At 36.0% G+C, this 20,388-nt stretch overlaps 1 protein-coding gene across 2 annotated transcripts in view; it reads right to left on the bottom strand.

The window, feature by feature from the left end:
• The window catches only part of LOC140765116 (serine/threonine-protein kinase TOR), a 40,195-nt gene that overhangs the window by 13,978 nt on the left and 5,829 nt on the right, over nt 1-20,388 (bottom strand). For both annotated transcript variants that reach the window (XM_073104037.1, XM_073104036.1), the window contains 31 exons: nt 19,784-19,936; nt 18,867-18,988; nt 18,649-18,748; nt 18,413-18,508; nt 16,826-16,956; nt 16,567-16,669; nt 16,290-16,472; nt 16,127-16,219; nt 16,002-16,037; nt 15,155-15,256; nt 14,959-15,060; nt 13,711-13,873; nt 13,484-13,608; nt 13,287-13,339; nt 10,701-10,824; nt 10,435-10,620; nt 8,088-8,240; nt 7,869-8,021; nt 7,706-7,777; nt 7,468-7,602; nt 7,306-7,367; nt 7,028-7,122; nt 5,601-5,710; nt 5,340-5,513; nt 5,196-5,261; nt 3,407-3,475; nt 3,218-3,328; nt 1,738-1,878; nt 1,527-1,655; nt 1,251-1,416; nt 958-1,172 (listed from right to left, as the gene is read on the bottom strand). In XM_073104037.1, coding sequence (XP_072960138.1) covers nt 958-1,172; nt 1,251-1,416; nt 1,527-1,655; nt 1,738-1,878; nt 3,218-3,328; nt 3,407-3,475; nt 5,196-5,261; nt 5,340-5,513; nt 5,601-5,710; nt 7,028-7,122; nt 7,306-7,367; nt 7,468-7,602; nt 7,706-7,777; nt 7,869-8,021; nt 8,088-8,240; nt 10,435-10,620; nt 10,701-10,824; nt 13,287-13,339; nt 13,484-13,608; nt 13,711-13,873; nt 14,959-15,060; nt 15,155-15,256; nt 16,002-16,037; nt 16,127-16,219; nt 16,290-16,472; nt 16,567-16,669; nt 16,826-16,956; nt 18,413-18,508; nt 18,649-18,748; nt 18,867-18,988; nt 19,784-19,936 — 3,723 coding nt within the window. The remainder of the gene's footprint in view (nt 1-957; nt 1,173-1,250; nt 1,417-1,526; nt 1,656-1,737; nt 1,879-3,217; nt 3,329-3,406; nt 3,476-5,195; nt 5,262-5,339; nt 5,514-5,600; nt 5,711-7,027; nt 7,123-7,305; nt 7,368-7,467; nt 7,603-7,705; nt 7,778-7,868; nt 8,022-8,087; nt 8,241-10,434; nt 10,621-10,700; nt 10,825-13,286; nt 13,340-13,483; nt 13,609-13,710; nt 13,874-14,958; nt 15,061-15,154; nt 15,257-16,001; nt 16,038-16,126; nt 16,220-16,289; nt 16,473-16,566; nt 16,670-16,825; nt 16,957-18,412; nt 18,509-18,648; nt 18,749-18,866; nt 18,989-19,783; nt 19,937-20,388) is intronic.

The raw sequence follows: 20,388 nt of genomic DNA, 5'->3' as shown, positions 1-20,388 counted from the left end.
TTTATTGTGCTACTCCTAATGGAAGCTCTCCATGAATCTCCACTAAGAAGGAAATATATATATATTTGCATGCATGAGAGCTAACAAATTTTAAAGGGATTTTGAAATTGTGCATCGGCCTTTCCATAAACATTATATTTTATATACTCTGGTACTATTACATTTAAGAAAATTTAGCAAGTCTGAACAAAGAGATCAAGCCTTCTCCTGAGAGTGTGGATACTAAGCCACAACTAAGAAGGTCCCAGAACAATAGATATATTTTCGCGATCAGCTATTAAGCTAACATCACCTTGCTAGAAACCAATGTCAAAATCCCGACCAAAGAAAAGTAAGACAATGCTGGGACCTTCTGTGAAAGCAAACAAGGTCAATTGGCAAGTGGATAGAGTCCACCTAGTTGATCACATTTCAGGCTCATGCAACCTAAAAGCAATGCTTCCAGAAAGCCCTCTAGATGCCTATGCGAAGGTAAAAGACAAAAGGAACCAAAGTAATAATTCCTAATTGGTCACATAAAATCAAGAGATTCATTGTTATTATGAATATTTTATATAAATGAAAGCAGACTAATATATACACTTTTGAATATATCTTTTTTCTTTCTTCCATATATCCCCGAAGTGTAGGAGAGAAATTTTTTAGATAAAAAAGGATGATTGGCAAACTGAAGAAAGAGGTCATTACATGGTAGATGCCCCGGCAGGGGGGGCTTGATATAACTATTAATAATTAATTCCATATGACAAAAAATTTCTTTTCAGATATTCAAGCTTGATATAGTAAGGCATAAACTCCAGCAAGTGCATTTAATTTAAAATTGAAGATGCAGTTTGTAGAAGAATTTACAGCTACAGTATTGTTAAACAAATGATAAGCAACATTTTGGGATATATGAATCAACTGACAAGAGATAGGGCAGAACAAAGAACAAAACGTTGATGGAGGAAAAATTACCTGTAAACTGTCATCAACACCTTTGGAACTTGATGCACAAGCTATTGAGTAAAAATACCCAGTAACTGCAGCAACAACATATTTCCCAGCAATATCAGGGCGGCTTCTCAAAGTGTAATGCGACATGACTGCAGTATTAAACAAAGCCCATGTATGCCATGCTTTTCCCCAATCCTTAGCATAGTGAGTGGCATTCTTGAGTGACATCAGAATCTCTGAAATTACACCAGTTGATCAATATATGGAACCAGAAAGAACAAAAGAAAAGAAAAAAAAATCAGAGCTTTCCTTACCTTGTATGGAGCTGTCATCCAATCCAGGTGAAAGTGCTCTCTTCCAGGTCCCAAGTTTCAAATAGACACGAGCAAGAAGTGGAACTCCAACATTTGAAGCATTACTTGAGGTTACTAGCATTCCTCCATAATTATTTGAAGAGGCAGAAAGCTGTGCAGACAATTCCTAGAGAAAGCAGGATTTGGGAATAAATGTATGGTATTAAGAGAAGATAAACTAGGTTGTAAAAATCCATTCTTAAAGTAACAAATATGAAGAAAGTGACTAACACATACTTGTAACTTAGAAAATGCTTCCTTTCGTTTAAGTTCATCACCAAGAGACCACTGATATTTCAGGTAGGCCACCATAACTTGAGGATGTCCATAGCATAATGAAAATTCTGGCGATGATTCAGGATCATACTGCACATACTTATGCCAACTTCAGTATGTCATAAATGGATAACTGTAAATACTAAGATTAACTTCCGCAAAATCTACTGACCTGTAAGAGTTTAATCAAAGTAGATCTAGCCTGACTAATACGTCCACTTTTCCGACAAAGTGACGCAAATTTAAGCCACGTATCTATATCTTCGTTAGGCGGAAGCACCAGCTCTCTTACTGCAAGGAGAGCTTGCCAAACCTAAAGATTTGTGGAAGAATTAATTAATGAAAAAGGGCTATTCGGTGCATATCGGTAGGAATAGTACAGAGTTTCATAGGGACATCTAACAAAAACATCATTAAGCATTAGAATAAAACTAATCAATATATGTGTTATATTATATTATATGGTGGATTGAGCTTGTCCAATGGAAAATATAAATGTGCAATTTATATAATGACAAGTTCATAAATACAAAATAATAAAGAAATATGTTGCCCAATCTAGGAATGATATACAATCAATATATGTGACTTGCGAAAGAGTATATGTGAACATAAAGAAACAGAATCGAAATCAAGTCAAAAAGATCAATTCAGCACACACAGGATTGGTACGTACCGAGGCACAGCAAACACATGTATTCTCTTACGGAAACTGAGCTCAGTGTGCACAGAGTGCGCAGAGCTGAACATGGAAAGTTTCAAATCATTTTTGGATTTGGAGCTTCCTAATCTAATCACCTAATCTGAACCAGGAATGATTCCTATGCATACAAAATAGGACTAAGGACTAGAGAAAGTCATCCAACTTGACCGAATTCAAGGGAGATCAAAGTATTACACTCGGAGAGTTCAAGATTCCCTCACAGAGCATATATTGCACCTATTCTGAGGAATGCTATCATCACATATCTGAGTGATTATTCTACAATAGCAAATGATCTAAAACATCAGAAGAGTTGAACCGTTATGTCGACATCGACACCAACTGGCACGAGAAGTCTTGAGTGTATCAGACACGAAGTCAATCTATTCATAGAGTAGTTAACTAGAATGGACCGCAAGCATGAGACAAAGCTTAAACACTTGGATGTACCACCTAAGGGGTTCTAACTTATAAGTACTTCTTGTTTATGATTGATATGAAATAGATTGATCTGGTTTGAGTGGATCCGTGAGGTTTCTCTCTACGGACTAAGAGATTGATCTAGTACTCTATTTTGGTTTCCCTTTATCATGCGGTTTTCATTTTTTTATTTTCCCATATCTATCTAAACTTAGTTTAACTAAGATTCTCATCTCCCCCGAAATTTCAACATCATTACAAAAAAAAAAATATTACAAAGGCAAAACAGAATTTGTGTCTATTACGCATGTAGGTAACAAATAAGGCACTAGAAGGATGTAAATTAAATATGGCAACCAAAGGTAGAATAATGATATTGAACTTAAATGGTATCATGAATCACAACGCTCAATTTCTTAGCACCATAAGGCTGAAATAAGACTCACTAATTTTTAGGAAGTTGGAAAACAAGTGAAAACAATTTCTAGAATATGCGAGGCAAAATATGAGACATAGTAAGTATGCTCACCTCAACATTGCGTTTTGTTCCTTGAATGCGCTCATTCCACATATTGCGAATAAGTTCCTTCCTACCATCTGCAATGGGATTCCCCATTGGAAGAGTACAATAATCGATCACCTGTATTAGGGAGAAAGTCACATTCATGTCCAATAGACCACTAAAAATGCATGAAAAACATTACAGCATTGGAACTACCTCTTCTAGTTCTGACAGCTGTTGAACCCGGACCATGTTACTATAAGCACGATCATAACTCTCAAGGACCTGATCACGAAGTAACACAAACTTCAAAAGAAAGAAAATGAGGATAAACTTTCAAAGGAGTATGCATCAAAACAATCATTATCCTTTTGTCAAAAGAACAGAAGCATTGAAATCCATTACTCCATGTGACAACAATATACTTCCTGAAATCAGAAATAACTACCAAGCATTCAGTTTAAACTGTCTGTTGTCGCCATATAGAGACTTTTGCTCCATATGTGGTGCAATATTTTGTACCAAATGAAGTGCACCATATCTCTTTCTACTACTTCCATGTCAATTTTAGTCATAAATTCCGAAGGAACCATCTATTGGATATAAATTACTCCTCCACACTGATTCACTATGCGACCTTCCTCTTACATTTCCACACATATTAATCAAACCTTCCCTAGCTTATTCACTATAGGTGCTACCTCTTATGTCTAAGTCAAACATTCCATTCTAGTATCTTTTCTAGCAATCTAACTCATTCACCGTGAAGAGAGATATTATTCCATCATTGTGGCAATTCATGGCCAACTTATTCATTTCGTAGAAAGCACCAAAAAAAAAAAAAAAGAGCCTTTACTCAAATCATCTTCTCTGTATTGATTATTTGCCTTTCAAAGATCATGATTTACACTAAAAGATTGGAGATGACAATATAAAATTATAAACCATCTGTGAATATCATTTTCATTCACCGAGGTAATTCCAGAAATAATATGAATCAAGTGATGTCTGTAAATAGGAAATTGTCAATTAAAAGACATCATATTTAATTATATAATATACCATATTTGTCAATCAAATATGATGAAACTACCCACCACTAGCCTACATCAACGATTATATAAAGCATCGACCATGATTTAGTTCTATTAAACACAAAGAGAAGTTGACATAACTTTTGCTGCAATGATATCACGCAGCAGACATTAATATATTATTGTCACCAAACTTGTTAAACATCATTAGCTATACATATCATGGATGACCGTGCCAGTCAGCACTTGCCGTGCCGACGGTGCACCAGCACATGGCACAAGGGGTGCCGCACGGCACCCCTTCTAATAGTTTCACCGCTCATCATCGACCTCATCGTCGAGCTACTCATCGCTGATTGCCACTCGCCGTTGCCGTCGCTTTGTCGGATGCCCTAGCCCAAGAGAGAAGAGAGATTGGGAGAGAAAGAAAGAGAAAGAGAGAAAGGGAGAGGAGGGGGGAAGATGAGTATCCCTTATCTTTTTCTCTTCTCCTCTTACGACAAGACTGGCACGTGCCGTGCCGACCGGTGGTCAGCACGGTCCGTGCCTATGGCACGGCCATCGTTGATACATATGACATATTCTCCAGAATCATTTAGCACAAGGATCATTAAGCAATGAATGTACATCAGCTACAATAAACATTATTTTTTGCTGATGTTATATGACACTACTAAGAGTATTACTTGAGAGTGAAATTCCACAAAGATGACTAATTTTGAAAAAATTAGGAGACCATAATATTTTAATGCCAATTAATACAATGGTTACGTCATACATCTAAAGTCTGCACTATAGCACTTAAGCACAAGTTACTAAAGTTTATTATCTCTGTATCAACAAAAGACAGCTAAAAAGCTGCAAATAGATGATAGCAAAAAGATGAAAGCAGACAAAAAATTATTTCTAATAATTTACAAGGACGAAGCAGAAGAAGTTAAATGCTGATTAAGGCAGAAAAGAACACTTACCAGTGCCGCTAGTTCTGTTGCCAAACACTTCCTCGCTCTGTCGACGTACTCACGAGCTTCATCATACTAAAGAACCAAGAAAATTAAATATTTAAATTGTACTATCAGAAATGAAGCAATTGAGATAGCATAATCTATCCATACCTTTTCACGACGAACCAAAAGAACAGCTCGAAAGAAAGCACCATTGCTGCTCCCATCACCGCTAGTACTTGCACTACCTAAAATCCTAAGCTTGCTATCATCACCATCATCCAAACGAGAAACATATTCAGCCATTTGGTCCCACTCTCCCATATTCCATGCAGCATTAGCAGCCTTAGATAATAAGACAACATAAACAACTAGAATAAACATAAGAAAAAAAAACAAAAAATAGCTGTTATCTTATGTATCATCACAAACCATAGGTGCCATTTCCAGTCGAGCTGCAGGCTCTGCAGCAGTCCATTGCTCTCTGCATAAGGCGTTAAGCTCCTCCCAACGTGCTAGGGCCGCAAGACACCGCATTCGCCCTAGGTAGAAAGTCAAACAGAAGAGAAATATGACCGGTTTAATATTAAAAGAAAAAACTTAATTAAATAATTGGTCCAAGGGCCACCTCCAATGCATGAAAAGTATTTGACATGGCAGATTACAAAAGTTTAGATACACTGAAACAGGGAATCCAAATCCACACATACAAAGCAATAAAAGTAAAATCATGTAACAGAAAGGTTCCACAAACAAGTAAAATCTCTTTTTTTTTTCTTTGAGCAAAAGCCCTAAGGTCCTGTTTCATTTAAAATAAACAAGCAATATATCAAACTGTTGCCAGGCACTGCAACATATGAAGGGCTAAAATCACTAACTTTCATGCTACAAAGGGCAAAATAAATGGAAGTCATTTTGGTTCAAAGGCAGAAATATTCAGTAACTCCGGAATTCCCCTTCTTTAAACAGCTGGCCCCCATTTGAGATATCCTGAAAATTATTTTTGGGGATTCCAATGCGATAGGTGAAACAGTTGAACAGTTAACACCATGTTTGACATTTTCAGGGACTCCCATCCATAATAAAAGAACACAGGAGGGCAAAGACTACATTTTATAGAACATTTAATTGAAAATTATACCAAAATTTAAGGGTATGAGCTCGGAGTTATGCAGCTTATCGCACTAGCTTCTATTCCACTTCAAAATTTAAATCTCCCCTCCCCTTATCTCCCTCTCCTCCCCACTTTATTGTTGCCATCTCATACAAACTAAGATACATAGGAGGAATGCAAAATCTGAACCACAATATTATAGTTCCTGATTGGAAGACCTCAATAAATGCAGCGCAGGTTTACACTACTCTTTAGTCATCCTTACTGAGCGCCATATCATACATAAATTGTTCGTGACTTGTAAACTTACTAATTCTATTCAAAATTTCAAATAGCTACTATCTTCAATTAACTCAGGGACACCTTCAGCATGCATAAAATCAGTCATTAAACATCACATGTAACCTCTGTTGGATAACTACTATAAAGTTATCATACTAGAGAAGAACTTCTCTACTTTAACCCTCCAAGTTCAAGTTAAACTTTAACCAAGGCAATGGAAGACCAAAAATTGGAACTTAGTTCACTTTATGATTTATGTTCAGTTGCTGACTTAACTCTATATATGAGTCTTAAATATAAAACCATAAGTTTCCAGGTTATCTTAAAGTTTATCACCATTAAAAAAAAAATCATCATCTAAGAGAATCATTTATGAAACACAACAAGCAATCGTCAGATGAAAGAATAGCTTAGCAACCATAAATACCTTAGAAGATATAGAGAGTTTCCGCTTAATACCAACCTAAAGTAGCTTCTAAATGATGTGGACTAGACGCTTGAGATGCCTTTGTTGTATAAGCCTTGAGCGCCTCATCCCATCGTTGCAACTTTTCATACCTTCAGTAAACCAAATACATGTAAAGCACTTGAAAATGAGGAAAAACACTTTTAATCAACCAAAGAGGCTAAAAACAGAAATTCTTTAGGTTTCTTTACATCTCCTTTTACTTGAAAGAAGTATCTAATGATAACATCATATTATATAGAACATCAAGAATAATCATTTTCCCAAAAGCATACCAAGATTCTTTTAGTTGGACATCCAGATATTGCTGTGAGTATGTCAATATCCCTACAGCAGCCTGCAGAAACAACTCGAAGATAGGAAGGAATTGTAGGAGATGACCAAAAGATTTGAAATAGTATAAAAGAAATGAAAACCTCACTGAATACTGAACTGACCTCATGCTGATGTAGTTGATTATTGATATGAATCAGGGACTCCACCACAGTAACAGGATTGGCACCCATCTTCTTTGAAAGTGCAGCTTCGAATTCTATTTCTTTGTAGTGAAGCGCTTTTGCAAATGCTCGACACTGGAGCAAATGTTAAGCAAAAATTGAATGATACAGAAGATGAAATGCTTCAAGTGAGCTAATCCAGCAAGGCAACAACATAGCATTCCAAACAAGAACCAACCTTCTCAGCAAGTGCGCCAAGCAGTCTGGTATCAATTGGAAGATGTTTCTCATCATGTTCCATAAACTCGGCCTAATCAGCATAACAGTGCTCATCGATAGGCAAGATGTCTACTAAAATTTTCACGAAGCAAAAGTTACCATCCAAGGGAGAAAAGAAATACCAAGTTCAGTAATGTCGCCAGAATTTCTGGAGGAATATTTTGAGATGAGAAGGCTGTCTTAAGATTCTTAACTAGTTGCTCCTGCGAAGTTTCATTCATTTGTGCCCAACAACTTGCAAAACCAGCAGCAAACAATTCGCGGCCAACAGAAGGCTGCATATGGTGTGTCAGAAAAGAAAACTTAATAAGGAATAACCTTATAAAAAATGATTGGCGCACCTGCAACTGTGCAAGCCTTGCACAGGTGCGTAGAGCTGGCGATGGTGATTCTTTTAGAAGCTCAATGCTAAAATGTCTCATCCATTCAGCCCAGTCTTCTCTTGTACTCCTCTGTGAAGCTTCCCCGGCAGTTCTTAATCGGACATCATTAACCTACATCAACTCAACTAATGGTTTTTCATGTTTCTCAAGAATATTTGAAGTAATTTATACTCAAGTGTGAAAAACAATTCATCAGAAAATTATTGATGTTACATAGCAGACTGCTGGTATCACTTTGTAAGGTGATTTCATTTTAACATCTCAATATACTAAACTTGCAGTCCTCGTACTCAATCTTTCACCTAATTGTGCTAGAATGTCTATCTTTTCTAATTTTAGTTCTATATTTTGAGCTAAATGTTCCTCAGGTTCATCAATTAAAACGATGTCATCAATACATAGCATACAGTACTAGTGTTCCTCAGGTTCATCTGTTAAAACATTATCATTAGTACACAGCATCCATTACAAGAACCTATTTCCGATATCTCTAGTTAATATATATATAACAAATGCAACCAAAAAAAAAAAAACAGTCTAACATTGAACTTTGGTCATTAAAAGTTAAAACTGGACTGGTTTCACATCTATTACCACTAAGTATCATATATTTGTCACAGAAACCATTGATTGCACGATTGCAGCAATAAACATATATGCATGCCCTTCTTCTTCTAAAATGTACAAATTGCCGAAACCAAGGTATCAGCCATATCGGCCGATCCCAAACCGAAACTGGCTAGGAGGGTCAGATCAAGGTCGGGTCCGACCGAGTCCCTCCCACTCTCCCAGCCCTTTCTCTCTTATTTTTCTTTCTCACTCTCTCCCTCTCTCTTTTATCTTCTTTCTCACCTCTTCCACAGATCCACCACCGGCGACCTTAACCTCCGGTAACATTCTACGACCAAAATCCAATGATCTCGACCTTTAGAAACCTCAAGTGAGTTTTTTTTCAATTTTTCTTTCTTCTATCTTTTCTTCTCTCCATCTCTTTCCCTTGCTCTCTATCTTCCTACTGCAGCAGAAAAAGGAAAGAGAGGGAAAAAAAGAGAGAAGAAATGGAGAAAAAAAGTATAAAAATATTCTTTTGGATAGTAAAGAATTTGAGAGAGGGACGACCGAGGGGGGGGGGGGAGGGGGAGGGGGGGGGGGGGGGAAGAGAAGGAATAGAGAAGAAAAAAACCAAAAAAAATGAGAGAAAGAGGGCATTATTTTATAAATTTTTAGGCTACATATGTAAATAATCTTTATTTTTTATTTTTTTATCATTTTTTCTAAATTTTTAGAAATTTCTATATTTTTAAATAATATTTTAAATTTTGTGTAATTAAAAAATAGTCAGATCTGATACAAGCAGCCAATGCGTATCATTTCTACGGACAGCCGATCCCGATCTCCAAACCGAGTTTTGAAACCTTGATTAACTCATAAGTACAATCAACAAGGATATACTACTTTCTACAGTGGATCAACCTGCCATGAAACTACATTGATTTTTAAACGCACCAGTTCCTGATCATAATCTTTATTCAATTATACTCCTCATAATATGAATTTCAAGTTTGCTTCCAAATAATGCATGAAAAGACAACACAGATAAGAGCTCGTGGTAAATGATAATTAGACAAATTTCCCATTCTAAAAAAATGATTAGCTCTTTTACTCCTGGAGATGTTTTGTTGACTAGCATACTACTCAAACAAGAACAGAGATTAGGGTGATCTAAATGGAGACAAGAATGCTCTCAGGCCCTAACCACTCCTCCACTCAATATCTTCAATTCTTCAGAAACCAAATCAATCTCCCACCCAAAGAAAATAGCATCTTGCACTTAACATGCAACATAGAGTGAAATATCCTTTAGCAATTCATTCCATCTCCCAGATGTTTAATGAGGAGGAGAACTACATCCAAATGCAAGTGTCAATGCATTTCAAAGTACATTCTAAATCATGCTACATTGCCTCTATTATCTGCAAAATGATATACTGTATGATCTCTTGCATATTCGTAGAACGGAGCTCCCTTCTCAGTTGATGGCATACTTAACTGAAGACTTTTAAGTCTTTAACTTTTAGATAAGTAAAAAAAAAATTTGTTTGCAAGTAAGTACAACTGTTGTAGATAGTAACATTGCTTCTCTGTGCACAAAACCAAGATGTCAAAAGAATTATTGCTCTATAAAAACTATCTGTTCACAAGATACAGCAAGTGCTGGTCAGAGAAAGAAACATTGGTTTAAGACATTCAAAGAAATTGGTAATGATATTCCTTTATCAAATTCGAGGTTTAGGAAATTAATTACCTGATGGCCTATCAGTTGCTTGTGCGTTTCATCACCTTCCTCATATGGATCACCATCGAAATCATTGAGAGGATCACTAATGACTTCTGAAGGAGGGCACTGTGTATATTTTTGGACAGATAAATGCTCAGAAATAAGTGGCTCACGTCTTCGTAGGCGGCTTTCAATCTCATCTAATTCTTTATGCTGTTGAAAGAAAGATAAGCATTAGAAAACTCAATGTTCAAGAAGTTCATTTCATAACCAAAAGAATAAAATATAAGGACCCGTAAATGGTGCTTCAAAAGAAGTTTGTGGATTGATGGTATGAATATCGTGAAGTCTTCTCCAAGAGCATGTGCAAGGCAGCAGAGAGCATCTGCAGCATCTTTCCGTAATTCATCATTGTTTCTGGTAAAGTAGTATCAATGTCAAAATAAAAGGAAAGTAATACAAAACCATACATACGAAAATAAATGGAGCATCTGCAAAGAAAACTTATCAATGTAGCAAGAGTGCAAGACAATATCGGGCTATTGACTCCATGGTACATAAAGAAGGGATCAGCTTGCAAACTTCATTATATTCATTAATTCACCAACAACTTGCAACAATTAATTTACAGTTTGAGCTGACTACTTGACAAGGGTGTTGAGTGGAAATTGAATCAATGGAATCTAGATAAACTGCAACAATAAGCCAGAATGACTGAATTGAAGAACAGAACCAATCTCTAGCAATGACTGACAGGAACTGAAATTTCTAGATAGTTGTATTCGTGAGATGACTCACTCTTTCTTGAAACTTGGTTTCCTTCTCGGATGAACCTGGTGGGGACACCACTTTTTGTCACGTTTATTTTCGTAAGCACAAAAGGGCTGCACCCGTGGCCCTTTGGCTTAACGAGGGTTGTGACTAGTCACCTTCTATGGCTATTTTTCATCTTTTGTCTTTTAGTCACCTTTTAGGGCTATTTTCGTCTTTTTATCTTTTACTTTATTTGGCATATATAAAGGTTTGTAATCATCTTTTATGGGTTAATAAATATTTTGAGAGTTTTTGCCTATTGAGTGTTTGTTGGTGGATTCCAACGTCAGTGGATTCCGACACCCTGATTGGTGGATTCCTCGAGTTTGATTATTTCTCCCTACTTTTTTTCTTCTCAACTCTACAATCAAGACGTTGTTCTGCATCAGAACCATTCGTCAAGAGAAATTGAACGACAATAGAAGAGCTTATCATAACCACAAGTAGATACATTTAAGTAGCCTTTATTAGGTTCCATATGTAAATTGGAGCAAATTTTAAGTGCCACGAAGAAGAATGGTGCTGCCCAGCATATCTCAAGCTGACAAGGTCATGTCATTGTTGCCACCACTGCTATAATCCTCACCAAAGCTCATTAATACAAAAAAGGCAAAACGATATCCACTCATCTTCATAACCAAATCGATGTGAAGCAAGATCAAGTCACAAGCAGGTTTCTCTCCAAAAAGCATTCCTCATCTAATAAGTTACAAAGGGATAGAGTTTTCTCCCACAGCAATAAGTTAAAAAAGGTAGAAACACTCTCTTCACGCCCAACTTTATGAACAGTATGCCAAGACTTGTAACAGGAGGCAAAGACCAAGCCGAGTGACACATAATACTCCGGCACAAGCATGTGTCACAGTATTTAAATCCTTGATAGAAATGCAAAAATGGAAAACCAATACAATAACAGGATTCTTACAATGGCACAAACAACATTAAGAAACATAAACTAGTGAACATGCACTGACAAAAAATTAACACATTTTAGCAGCCTCACGCTAGGATGCAAGAAAGATGTCAAACGATTAACCTTTAAGAAATTATCAGTATGCAGAGGTACTAACTTTTACAACATTACGTAATCTTTTTCTAGTACTTCTTTCTGGAGTTGGGAGAAAGGTTAAGGATTGATTTGGGTAGGACATAACAGCTAGTGCAAGAAAATATGAATTTCTAACTGAATTTGAAAAAAAAAAAAAAAAACAACCAAACAAAACTGAACAAAAGCAAAATTATAGGCAGGCAAACTCAAGAAATAATACTTGTAAGTCTGTCTAGAATCATGTTGAAGATCCAGTCACATACCACCTTAAAATGAGATCAAATGCATATACTTCATCAATATCCTCAGCAATAGGATATTATAACCAATAATGAAGGTCCCCCAATGTTACATCGAACTCCTCTCAAGTTTTAAAAATTTGCTGAATTAAAACAACTGACAACTCCAAACACTTGGAAGATGGCTCAATATTCAATTGTGTACATCAAATAACTCCTTTTGTCAATCACTAACTCGAAAACAGGACAACAAGGATCACTATTGAATTACATTATCCTTTCTATATGGTGTGCAATTTTACTTATGCATGATATTATCTTAAATTGCTTACTCAACTTTGACTCTGCAAAATGTATCACATAGTAGACTTGTATTCTCACAAAATCCAGCATGTTTTACATTACCTATTGGCACATGTCTCCATATGTTTGTCACATAAATACAAGTCTGAAATTGATTAGGGTTAAATTTGGCTCCAAAGTGATAGCATGCTGATTTTAATGCCTTTCAGTTCACTATAACTTTTCCACACCCCAGAAGACAAACTACATGATGAGCTTTAAAATTCTAAGGTTCTTTCAACTTTCAAGACCCACGATGGTGTTCTTATTATTTTAGTTATCATTTTTTTACAGATTCAAAATTATTACGAATTAAGACAAAATTGCTATATAACAAGTTCAAAGAAGCCCTAACTACTCTTAGTTATGAATGTCATCAACATAACACTCCTAACATGTACTACTACAAAAAAACCTAAAACTTAAGAAATTCTTACCCATCCAAGATTAACTTCAAATGGTGTACAAGAGCTGAAACATGACCACTGACCTGAAGCCAAGGAAAGATACATAAAAAAAATGAAAATTCATTGGAGAGTTCATAAGTTGACAAATATAAAGGTCTATCAAGTTGTGTAATCCTAAATTAAACAAATATTTGTATACCAGAGGTAAGCCCAGAACATCAACAAACCTGCACCCTGGGGATGAGCTTGGTCAAAGTAACAATTGCACGATGCCTAGTACCAATAGAGGCCTCCACTTTAAATAACCGAATAAGTGCAGGGAGAAGTAAGTGCATGTGTTCATCCAAAGTTCCTATAGTACACTAAATATGCATCAGAGCTTTTCAATCAGGCAGGATCACCAAAAGGGTAAATCCAAATATATTTAAAGACTAGGTAAACCAGAGCTACAAACCACCAAACACTTCAAGAGTGTGTAATATATCAGGAACATGGGTATAGTCATTGCTGCGTTCAGCATCATTCAGAACTTGTATACAGCATGGAAGAATGTCCGGTAGATATGCTCTAAATTCATCATTCAAAGCTAAACAAAGTTGCTCCACAAGGTGAAGAATCTGTAGAAGAAATGTGCTGCTATCAAGAGTGACACTAAAAGATATGACATCAGATTGAAGATACATGATCAAAAGCATAGAGCATACATAGTAGTGAAACAAATTCTTAAGCTATATGAAGAGCATCGAAGGAGTTTATTAAAAAGCAACTTCTATGATTCTATCAACATCTTAAATATACAAATAACTAACCATCCGGTAGGATAAGGCAAATCTTCACACTGAAAAGATTAAAGTCATCCTTTAAAGGATATTAATTAACTAACAACTTAGTTTTGGTTAATGTGCATGAGCAATCTATCTTAGGTTTTCTAACATAGTATAGGAACTCGTCAATTTGTTTTGAAAAGAGTTTAGAAATAGGATTACTTCACAGCCACAGCTCCTTAAACATAGTGTGAATCAGACATTAGATGTACTGTCATAGCTATCTGTACTTAAGTAGTTTGATGCCACTTGTTTCACCAAGCAGGCAATTAGATGAATGTGCAAAATCATTTCATTGCCAAGTCAAAATTTATATGCTCTTTTTCATAAAACCAAAACCATTTTGAAAACAGCACAGACTTCAGCAAGCAAATTAACTTCAAGTGCAATTGCTTGTTGAAATATGGCAAAACCCAGATGAAGTAGGCATGTCTATCTAAAGCTAAGTGAATTGATATTTGTCTCACTACATAATTTTCAGAAATAGGCAATCAAAGAAGAAAATTATCAACAATAAGGAATCTATTGTGGCATAGGTTAAAAGAATTCAAAAAATTACAGCCTATGAAGCAAGAGAATGCAAGGAGTACATGTGTCAGAAGAAGAGACTCACATCCTCATACTGCTCAAAATCATTTAAAGAAAATAAAATACAAAGAATTTTTCTCATTTTGCACCCTTTATTATGTGTTTATTGTGGTCTACACCTTGTCTTTTCACCTTTGCTACATTTGGCCCCTAGATTTTCAATAAAATACCAAAAAAGCACCTCGCATGACCCTTGTATCTATCATTTGATTTCAAAAGACACCAGGGTAAGGTGATTTCTCTAAGTTAACTAAAAAAAGCAGGATGCAAAATGAGACAAGCATTCTCACCGGTGAACCTTGCACAGATCGGCTTGTTGCAGGCAAGCTGAAAGATGAAGACCACAGTTCAGAGATCAAGGAGAGCAAATCTGGTAAATACTTACGTATGTGCTGCATAAAATATAAATCACTATATCAGAGTCTCAATAAAAGAACTATGACATTTATATATATGAGTCAAGCAAACACTGAAAGGCCATCATACCTGCCGTACAATAGATACAAGGGTTCCAAGCTTCCAAGTTATAAACTCTTTCAATCCCCCATCTTCACACATGCGAACAGCATGGAAAAGGTCAGGAAGAACCTACATAGGAAAGAATAACAAATTTCCTTCAGAATAGTGCAGCTAGAAACTAATTGTGTGCTAATGTATCCCATTGCTGAAAGATTTTGATCAATTAGAACTAGAGGCTACCTGTTCCGAATTAGAGCATCGATTCAAATGCATCGACTTTTTGTTGCATTGGTGTTCAATAGACATAACTAAGGGAAGTCAAATCTTACCTCAATTAATTTAATATGGATTAAATTGGGTTCTATGTGGGTTAACTTGTCCATATTGGTTGAATTGAAGTTAAATCATATCTTAATCAGTAATTGGCAAAAGTTGCAGCGAAACTACCAATTTGCTAAATTTGAGTTTGGTTGTGGGTCAAAACGAAATTCAAGGTATCTTGACAAAATTTGTACACTCCCCGCCATGTGCATAGCACATGTTGTGCCAGCAAGCTCATCATGTCACAAAGCATGACAAGGCTTCTGGCAGCAACCCACTGCTCGTGATATCTAGGAGACAAGAAGGGGATGCAGGCTAGAGCCCACCCACTTAGTGCCGCATGTCAGGTTGTCAGCCCATGTGCAATCTTGCTTACAACATTCACAATATGCTTTCAACTGAAATGGATATTATGATTCACTTTTTTAACTAAATATTGCTAAAGAAACATCAATTATAAGAACTTGTTCAGGTCTAATAATAAAAGATTATTAGTACAAGAAAACTATTGGCAGTATTAGACTGTTAGTAAGACATAGGAATAGAATCTCACCTTCGGTAGGTACGGGACGCAGCCAAGGACCATTGACTAAAAAACATTAAAAAAAACTAAGTGAGTGAAAGATGTTTGTCAAAAATGGTGATAAAAAGGTCACTAAAGTACCACGGAAATCATACCTTGAATATGAACATCAAAGAACCTACCACCTTCTGGTGATAACTTGAAAGCGAGGGATCTCGAAGAATTCGCATGAGAGAACTAATAGCTACCTGCTCATTGCACAGATCAACATTATAAGCATCAGAAAAAGGCAACACTAAAAAACAAAATAAACTTTACCGTGGAATAGTAGTCCTCCGATGCTGCGAAAGATGGCCAAAGTTCAGTAGGCAACTCTTCCATAGAAACAATATGTTGACCGCTCTCACTGGCTGCACGTGTGACTTCTCCATGTGATCCAGGCAAGTTGTGCTGATTGCGCTTATGAACATGGGGGTCCAGTGCACCCATAATCCCCAAAACCTGCAAACAGATGTTATGACCCAAAGAAAAAAAAATAACGCATCCTGACTCCTGAGTCAATACTCTTGACATCAACATACACGATAAAAAGTACCTTCAATACTTCTTTTCTAGTCGACCATGCCAACTCGCCGTTTAACAGTTTCAAGAGTAAACCAAGCAAATGGGGGTACTCATTATATGGAGAGATCACGTAGCTGGAGACGTAAACCCCAAAGATAAATCAAAAATGCACAAATTGGAGAAACTTTAAAAGAGAGTGCAAAAAGTTTGTAAATGTAGCCATGTCAGATATCCATGGAATAGATATAATAATACTACATCTAACTAGAACATGGCGAATAGCAGCATACCCTGTGCTTTGTACAACTTGACCAAGGGTTGCCACAGCCACTTCTCTCTTATTAGCAGCAACTCCGTCCAAAAGAGCTTCAACAATTAGAGGCATTAGCTCAGGGAGATACCGCCTCATCGCAAAGCCGCCCTATTTGACAAAGGGTTAACTTTTAAGTAGCTACGCAAGATAGAATAAGAAAACCAAAGATACTAGAGACCAAAGAAATGGACATATGGTGAGAGAAATCAACGCAAATAAGACAAACAAATATTGACACATTTCAGGATTATTGAGAATTTGTTTCAAAGAAAACCAGCACCTAATAAAAAGAGGAAGCAAGCTGCAGTTCATGTTCATCAATAAAAGACAAGCTATCTCTTCAGTAGCATTTAACTGTAGCAACTTCTCCATCAGTATAAAAAGTTGATAGCTTACAATCAGACAGAAAAGTTGTTGGGAAATACCAATTTCATGATTATAATAATCATTCAGGAACAATTCCATTTATCATTTAAGGTACTTGAGATTAGAAGCCAAGTAGTGTTGACAACTATCATAGTATCCATGTGTTACTCATATAAGATCATCAAAGTAACACATCAACAGCTCCTTTCTGTTTAACATATTTCGAGGACTGAAGAGACATTGTGAGATAAGTTGTCACCAAATATAAAATAAATGGATGACAAATGCCATAACATAATACTCACTAAATTTTACATGCAGGAGAGATCGCAGATTTGGTTGCAAATGTTTGTACATGTGACGGGAACATTAGAGTAACTTTAAATTAAGAATGTAAGTGACAAAGAGTACAAGATAATCCACACCTGCTCACTATGTTTAAGTTGCAGCCTATGCAAGTCTTTAAGAGGTGAGGCTGCGGGTACTGCTAAAAAGTAACACAAATGGGAATCCTAGAAATATCAAGAAAAAGCAAGGCAAAGAGAGGCCAGGATAGTATCCCCATAATTCAATTTGGCAGGCTCTGAAAAGTGAAAATTATCAGAGAATGCTCAAGTGTCCTTGACTACTTGCACTAATATCATGGAAGATGTTAATAATTTATTTTTCAAAGTATAACTACGCAGAGGATGTTTGCTGCATCTTCTTTCAACTCATTCCAAAATTGTCAGTAGTGGTACATATACTTCTAACAAATGTCATTTTGTAATTTATTTTGCAAATGACGTTTCTATTCTAATAAATAAAAAATTCCTAGGAAGAGTTTCCATCAAAATAGTCCTGACACACAATTTTGGACAACTTGACCAGTCCTCCTAGCAAACATTTCCATCCGAATCTTGTAAACCACCAGAACACCTAAGCAGCTCAACATGTACGGTGCAAGCCTCAGATTGGGAACTTTTCATATGCATACTAGCACAGTTGCAAGTGACAATTTCAAAATAAGGTTCAACTGACATAACAACTTAAAATTAATAATAAACACAAAATCTTGGTAGCAAAATAAATTTATACAACAAAAATCATTCATTTCTGAGGGGACAAACAGACTTATGAGAACATTTATAAAATGCAAGAGTATATGACAACAAGAAAAAATAATGACACATCATCCAGAATAAGGAGTCTGACGTACCACTTTAGCAAGCTCCCCAACAGTAGCAAGAACTCCAGTCACAACAGCATTATTAGTATTAGCACCAGTTCCTTCACCTAGTCTAACCACAAGTGCCTGAAATATGAAACCAGAGAGATAAATAAGACAAGACAATTAAGAACATCACCATCACCACCAAGCCTGCCACCAACACCCTCCTACACACGAGTACACAACAAATAAAAAAAAAGAACAAATCTTGCAGAGTACTATACCTTATGGATTGGAGCAATGTATGGAAGTATTAGTCGTCCGCAGTTACGTATCAAGCAACCCAATAGTCTGGCACTTTCTTCCCTGCACTTGCTATCCATACTGCAACAAAGCGGAATATAGAAGGTCAATAGTTAGAGGCTAGCCTTAACCATAAAAGTAGGATGGCACAATATAAACGGCAGCAATTAGAATGAGAAATAAATATTATTCCCAACACCTTTGATCCAGATATGTGAGCAGTTGTATAAGATGGCGACGAAGTGCCGGAAGAACATATGCAGGGTTCTTTTCAGATAATCTGCCAGCAACTGATATTGCCAACTCTCGGATATCAAAGTCCTAAAATGTTAAAAAAAAGGAAAATGAAATAGGGCCCATGCACGGTTACGTCAATAAGCAGTGCGTGCATTTATGATACATGCAGACACACACAAACTCACATGGAAATGTGCTTATGGTTGTGTATGAGTGAAAAAGTGCTTATCCTCACAACAATATAAAAATAACATTAAAAAAATCTATCATATTAGTAAGAATCAAGACGAGTTCTTTCAGAGGTGATGTTTATGTAATTCTTTTAGTTAAATTCCGAGATCATCAGCAGAAATGATGACTGACTTGCCTTCAGCTAGTCTTAGCATCTAATATATCAACACATAAAATGCAGGTAGTAAGAAATCAATATAACCAATTCAAATCCTTGACATGCAAAAAGAACATATATTCTTGAAAGACTTGCCACTATACATGCAATTACAATATCATACAAAACCTACTTAATCTACCCTCATTGAGAAGCTTGCTTTTCTGTCACATATGATTTCATAATAATTGTAAAAGGTCAAAGATAGATAACAGAACTAACTACTAGTGACACCTAATCTCTCTTCTCAAAATAAGAGCCCATCAGCTCTATCCTATCTTTCACAAGTGAAAGTTTTATGTTTTGCAACTTCCTCAGTATGCCATGCAGATGTTAATTTATAACACTGGATAAAGATTTAACAAATTGCAAAGAGTCTCCATAGTCGCCAATATACATCCATGAAAAATGTAACAGAATAGCAACTTGCCAAAAGAACTAATAAAATCCACCAGATTTTAGTGAACTGTAGTAAAATCTACAGATAATACCTCATCATTTAAGGCAACAAAAATTGAAGTCAAGCTATCAGCTTGGGCTAAGAACTCATCAAACATAGGATTGTGATGCAAAGAATCAAATACTGACTTCCGAACAACAACATCAGCATCTGCAACTGCGGCAATAAGAAGTTTGCCCATTATCTGCATCAAAGACATGAACACCGAATAATCAAGTGCAACTATCACAATGTCTTGATTCTATCATAGTAATTTAAAGCCCAAGGAAAAGAAATAGTACTAAGCATGGATGAAAGATAAATGCCAAAGTAGCCTAATATACAATAGCACAAAAAAGGCAGAAGCATGGCAAGAATATGCAGATGTGCAGGTGAATAGAAAATGAATAATAAACATGGTAATTAAATCTATTTAATATGTAATAAATAGATATAGGATTTTGTACAGCAATAAATTAACATGAGTTTACTTGAAAACTTATGGTATATTCAGTAAGAAAAAACTGAAGAAAACTACATTTCATGCCAAAAAAGAATAAATAAAGTGCATTCAAAACATTTTACTATAATCATATGGTTTGAGAACACAGAATAGTCAACTCAATAATTGGCACTTAGGAATAATGGGTTTTGATT

This window comes from Typha angustifolia, chromosome 8 (assembly GCF_048772165.1).
Source record: "Typha angustifolia cultivar Huaian chromosome 8, ASM4877216v1, whole genome shotgun sequence".
Lineage (NCBI taxonomy): Eukaryota > Viridiplantae > Streptophyta > Magnoliopsida > Poales > Typhaceae > Typha > Typha angustifolia.
This window is presented reverse-complemented; position numbering and strand designations above follow the sequence as displayed.